The 6600-nt window shown below is 37.2% G+C and overlaps 1 protein-coding gene across 1 annotated transcript; it reads left to right on the top strand.

Moving 5' to 3' along the window:
* The first annotated feature begins 5506 nt into the window (after positions 1–5506).
* Positions 5507–6520, top strand: LOC132558515 (uncharacterized). Its single transcript, XM_060223082.1, has one exon. The coding sequence runs from the start codon at positions 5507–5509 to the stop codon at positions 6518–6520; it is 1014 nt and encodes a 337-aa protein (XP_060079065.1).
* The last annotated feature ends 80 nt before the right edge of the window (positions 6521–6600 follow it).

Here is a 6600-nt window from a genome sequence, read left to right as displayed (position 1 = left end):
GTCCTGGAGTTTGTTGATCTGTTATCCCAGCACAGTCGGTGATGTTGTGATTACCAACTTGACCACCCATTCAGCAACAATATGTTCTGGTACGGAACTGTAGTAAGTTCATATCTAAGTTATTTCATTTGGAAAATCTATTAAATAGTGCACATATTGAAAACGATTAGGAAAAAGGCAAAGGCTTGTCCACACCAAGTACCATCCCTTGAATAAGCATAACCAACATGAAGATGGAGGCTGGACTGAACAATATATACCAAACCCCTAGAAAAGAAATATTGATATTATGGAAATGAATCCAACTGCCAAGAGGGAAAACAGTGCTCAATGTTTTATGAAAATTAAAACAATCCTATAAAGTTTTAAAGAGATTGGTGGGAAAAGTTTTAACAAAATTGAAATGCTGACAGGAACAAAATCAGTCACTTTTTGAAATGTTGTTGAATCAAAATGCAGTTCATAAGAACACAATCTCATGTCAGGGTTTTCAACTTTACCAAATTTAAAAGAAATAGGTCAAAAACTGAGGGAGAAGTCTTGACAAGTTCAAAACTTTGAAAGAAAAAAGGGCAATAACTCTTCCAATAACTGTAAAATCACAATGCCATAAGAGAAAGAAATTCAATGTAATGGTTATAAAGCCTGCTAAAATTCAGAGAAATTTGCGGAAAATTGTGTGAGGGAAGAAAAAAAGTAAGAGGGGGTGGGGGGGTACCTCTATCAAAATATGTTGAATCAAACTGCTGTGAAGGAAAACACAGCCTCATTGTCATGTATCCAAATTTGAAATACGCTATCTGAAAAGTGAGGAGAGATTTGTGGAAAATAACAGCATATAATGAAAACAAGAAGGAGCAATAACTTCCATATTACAGTGGAATCAATCTGTCATTCAGGAAAACACAACTTTATGTTAAGATAATTAAGTCTGCCAAAGGAAAAGTTGACAAACGCCATACGTCGCGGTATCCTTATACGATATTGTGTATATGTGTTGTACAATATCGATGGTTAGTTACATAAAAACTACTTAAAGCATAAACGATTATTTGTATAGTGCTTCAAACACTCCGTGCTGTACTATAGTTTCCATGAAAAGGTTTTCTTAAAACCAGGACAAAGAGATCGAATTTTATGTTGACAATATCGGTATTGCTTCTGATGGTTAGATATATTGAAGGCATATATCTAGAATTACCTTGCACTACCTCTGTGGACGAGCTCGTCAAAACTGTACAAAAGACATTGCGATAGCATCTACATCTTTAAACACCTATTGTTGCGACTCAGTTTTGCAGTTTTCTCATATTGTGTATGTATCAATCCATTCTCTAGAGAATAATTGGGAAACTGCTTTGATAATAACCATTGTTCTTGTTAAAGTAATTGGAAGTGGACTGGATCAAAATCCATACTCAAAAGTTGGGAGAACGGGGTTAAGGGATAACTGGGTTATTCCATAGAACATTCGGTAGAATGTAATTAAAGGATGACTTGGTTATTCGATAGAATGGGATTAAAGGATAACTGGGTTATTCGATAGAATGGGTAAAAGGATGACTTGGTTATTCGATAGAATGGGATTAAAGGATAACTGGGTTGTTCGATAGAATGGGGTTAAAGGATAACTGGGTTATTCGATAGAACAATCAATTGAATGGAATAAAAGGGTACCTGGGTTCCGGAATGGTGAGCGTCTTCTATTCATCAACAACACCCGCCTGTGTAACTTAATGTAGGTCAATCAATGTAGCATCTCGTTCTCACAAGATATGGGATTCTTGTCGACATATTGTTTATCAAAAAATTCGATATATCGAACCAACTGCGACATGGAAAGACGATATGTTTGGTAGGTAGGAGTGTCTATATAGAAATTGAAAAATCACAATATGGAAATTTAAATTATCAAGCCTAATTGAAAGCTGTCCCCGTTGGTTTCCACGTAGAAAAAGATAGAGTTAAATGGCTGACGAAGAAGCTTGTTTTTTGTTCCATTGTTATACACCAAGTCTGAGTCTTTTGTAAACAGTACACACATATATATAAGATGACATAGAAAAAAAAATGTTCTGAAGTATCAAGTTAATATGACTATCTTCAAACACACCCGCAAACTGTTTGTGTAAATCGGTATATGATGTAACAAGAAATATCTAAGACCTTCCTTGTAGTATTATAGAGATCATGTATCATTACTGTAGTGATATTAAACACTAAGTTACACGCCCTTCACAAACCCATGGCTGTATAATCACGTTTTTACTCAGTATAATCATGGTTTTTACTCGGACACAAAATTGAAAGGTAGTTTCAAATCCATCTTCCGCGCACCACAATTTAATATTTGACACTTCAGTGTATAGATTTCTTTGCATGTTCCATTTATATTATAATTGGTAAATATTATCTGTTAAGGAAGAAAACTGAACAACCAGGAAAAAAGCTTCGTAGTAAGGAAAAATAACACAAACCTTTTCAAAATACCGATCACATTTCTACACAGCCATTTAATAAAAAGAAGAAAAATGAAAACATGATGAAGATAGAGTGGGGAGGTATTGACATGTAAAAACATCGATATTCTATCTCGCTTTAACCAGAGGAAAAACTATGAAGAAACAAATATTCACATACGGACTCAAAACTCAAGCTATTTAAAAGCTATACTATTCTCTTTATTTAACCCTCGTGGTTAAAATATCGACAAGGCAAAACTAAGTAATATCACGTTATCAAAATGAGAGTCGGTGTAATGATAAGGAAGCAAATGGGTGTAACACTTTACTATCAGCACATATCAAAACTAAGTAATATCATGTTATCAAAATGAGAATCGGGGTAGTGAAAAAGAAAGCAAATGGATGTAACACTTTACTATCAGTATATATCAAATAAGAAAAAAAACACAACAATATTTTCTAATGACGTCTAGCATTGAAATTGTCCCATCAGAAACAAGCCCATAGAATTGATAACATTTTTGTCTCACTATTCTTTCTGGTCAGTATAGTTGGTATATAATAGACAACGCTTCAGTCTTTACAATATCGTAAGATAACTTTAAGTATATTGTTTCGATAAATTTGCAGGGCAGATCTGTTAACTTTAACTGGACAGAGTCGTTGGGAGAAGGACTTCACATTTATTTGACCTGTTGCCATGGTGACTGTATCCAGCAATGAAACTATTTAATGTATTTATTTTTACAACAGAGCCATTGAGAGGTATTACCGACTTAAAGGAATTTTTTATAACCTTTCTTCGTGCCATCGAGTACCTTGAGGGAACACAATGGGCTTCATCCTCTGTACTGTTAAATCTAACACCTGGTTAGACATCAACACTTTCTGTAAGTTCGGCTGTCATACGTCACTGTATCTAAACGCTATGCACATCCTCTTGGACATTTCAAAGCATTACCATAACCATCCTGATGTGTTGAACATAAATTGCTGGATAAAAGTCATTTTAACATTGTTCACAAATGACGATAGATAACCATAAATACATTTAGCATTTTGTTATGATCTGAAAAATAGACGTTGTGCATTCTGTAGCCAGATGTTGTGTCCCATCTACAAAACATCATATAGAAAACGTGACTCTTTTTATTGATCTATGTCCATTTACCTAAATATGACATGTTTCAAAATACGTCAATCTGAAGTTTCAATATCGTGGGCAGTTGTCCTGGTGCTGAATTTCTGATGGAAAATATCTTCGTTAAGTTTAGTGGCAAGATCTTTCAACAGACTACTGGCATACCCACCATGGGGACAAACTGTGCTCTCTCTTAGCAGGCTTGTTTTTGCTTCCTTGCGAGGCTGTAGTTATCGAAGAGCTTATCAAAACTCCTGTCACAAATCTGGTTCTCACTTGAGAAACGTGACATTGCTTACCAGAATCAACCTAGATTTATATGGCGGGTACATGTATCTTTGATAATGAAGAAGGCGGTTTCCCTACCAGAACACGTGGTTTTAATTTGAATTTTGATCTTGTTGAACATGTCGATATTTATTGCCGTTAACATGCTGAACGACTTTATTGCATTTTACACACGTGCAACATGTCCATTTGGTACACACGTGCAGCATGTCCAGTGGGAATTTACCGTTCTATTGGAACTCTTTGAAGGATTAGTAACATTACTTATCTATGTCAATATACTGTTTTTAACGCTACTGCCAAAAGATGTTCGAAATTTCTTTATCCATGTTCCTCTTGGCCCCCTTTCCTGCCTGTTATAGTTTCTGATAAGTCATAGAAACAACAAAGCAGATATGCAGGTAGATGGATAGTTACTGTTCGAGACTGTCTAATTTTGTTATCGCGTTTTCGTGGGAAATACTTGCAAGACTCTTTTTTCAAATTGCATATGATCATAGGGGAATGCAAAATGGCAGACAGATGGTCTATCTTGGATTTTCACTTTTGAAGATGGCTGTCGCTACTTTCGGGAAGTATGAAGGAGTGTTTTTTTTTCAAAACGTGTAAGTCTTCATCAAGGAACTAAGTAATCCGGGATTTATCTGTCAAATCAGCAAACAGATACATGGAAATACATCTCGTTAGTTTTCCAAGGAAATGAACCTTATAAAACGGTACTGAATAGTGTCGTTTTCACATATTTGATAGTCTCACAAGACAGATTCGCAGGACACATATTAAATCACTTATACTAGTAAATGAATGAAGTTAGTTTTCCAAGGAAATGAACCTTATAAAACGGTACTGAATAGTGTCGTTTTCACATATTTGATAGTCTCACAAGACAGATTCGCAGGACACATATTAAATCACCTATATAAGTAAATGAATGAAGTACCGATTAGGTAGGTCATTGTTATCTGTGTGGTTTCTGATATGGGGCCTTGATCAAAGGAACAATTATGGACATCCTAATATTTGTATGGATTATTGAATTAAATGTACAGTGACGGGACATAAAGTATTGTATTATCCGCTTGTATATAGGCACAATCTTACACTGTTTAAAGTCTCCAATTAGGTAGCTTATACTTGTAAGTGTCGTGTTGGTGATAGGTGTGATGAGGTTGTCCTGATTTACCTTAACGCGCCATCAGGCGTGTCGACTTGTCTTTCTATGTCTGGTAAGTGTGTCAGCCATGTGTGCGCGCGCCTTCGATACGTACTATTGTTATTGAGCTGTTCCTTTTGACATGCCTGAGCCACATTTACCTGGGGCTGTTATACACGTAGTACAACACATAGGTAAGGCCACACCTGTAATCAGTGTTACCTGAACTGGCTTCACTGCGGGACACAGAACGAATTCTGATTTCTCAATACACAATACGGCGGCCATTTACCTTATATGTTTGTTACTCCATTGGTCAATTACTAACGAGAGGGACACTGACCAAGCACCTGCCCACGAGTGATCGACAGGAGCCACAGTTACGCGTTAATCGATGTGTGGGTAAACTACATTGTTATGAGAACATTCCTGGTGTGTGACGTTTTATGAGTCAATGCTATGTCAGGCGCAGAGGACAGTAGTTCTATGTCGTCTGCTTCGGAAGCCATGGCAGCCGTTACAGAAGACAATAGTGTAATTAGTGACACATTGGAGGCCGAATTATATCAGGACATATTAGGACGACTTGATAATGTAGAAATTTCAGCGAACTTGGACATACCTGACGAGGAGAATGACGACGACAGTAGAAACGACGACACACAGGAAACCGAGTCACTCGGTGCCGAATCGTCTGCTAGTGACAACAGCAAAGATGCCAAATCCCAAGACACGTCCGAAAATGGGAGTCCAGAAGTCAAATCAACACAACCGGAAGTGAAACGTTCTAAGTCAACAACAACGCCAAATAAGAAACCATCTGTAGATTCTAAAGATTCTAAAGAGATTAAATCTAAAGGATCAGTATTTTCGAAATTAAGACGTTTGACTAAAGCGGATAAAAAAAGTCGCAAAAAGCACGAAGAATCGCCACTTAGTGAAATTAAAATCGAGAAATTGCCACAGGTATTTGTAGCAAAATATCTCGGCAAAAAAACGACCAAAGGATTATTTGGACTGCAGCATGTGAGGAAACCCGTGGACAGAATGATTGGTACCTTACAGAAAGACTTGAGGGAAAATGAAAAGGTTGAGCTTCCGCTGACGTACATCGTTATATCCTCAAAAGGTATAGAGATTAGAGAGCACGCGGCATCCAAGGTGAAGGAGGTTGGGAATATAGGACTCGTTCCCATAGACTTTATATCGTATGGTGTTCAGGATATAAAATTCTGGAAAATATTCACCTTCATTGTCGTCAGCGAACTTTCCTCTCGTACCAAAACCACCGAGTGTCACGCAGTTCTCTGCGATTCCGAAGCGACGGCCAGAAAGATGGCGTTATCACTAGCAGCATCGTTCAACGTCTACAAGAAAAAACTCAGTAAAGAAGGAAAACCCAATAACTTTAAAGTGGAACTCCGACTTCCAGAGGAGCTGGCCGAGGCCTTCGAAGAGGAGTGCGATGCTTAGTGAACACATTTGGTGAAGTGGGATTTAACATATGGCCTATCGAAAAATCTTAGGGTTTATGTGAGTGTAGAGCCAGTCAA

Source organism: Ylistrum balloti, unplaced genomic scaffold, assembly GCF_031769215.1.
Source record: "Ylistrum balloti isolate Yb309-2 unplaced genomic scaffold, AGI_CSIRO_Ybal_v1 Utg370794, whole genome shotgun sequence".
Lineage (NCBI taxonomy): Eukaryota > Metazoa > Mollusca > Bivalvia > Pectinida > Pectinidae > Ylistrum > Ylistrum balloti.
Note: the sequence above shows the minus strand (reverse complement) of the source record. Positions and strands in the feature narration are given on the sequence as shown.

Bases quoted from the DNA above. Each gene is read 5' to 3' on its own strand.
- LOC132558515 (XM_060223082.1), top strand. From the start codon at position 5,507: ATGTCAGGCGCAGAGGACAGTAGTTCTATGTCGTCTGCTTCGGAAGCC.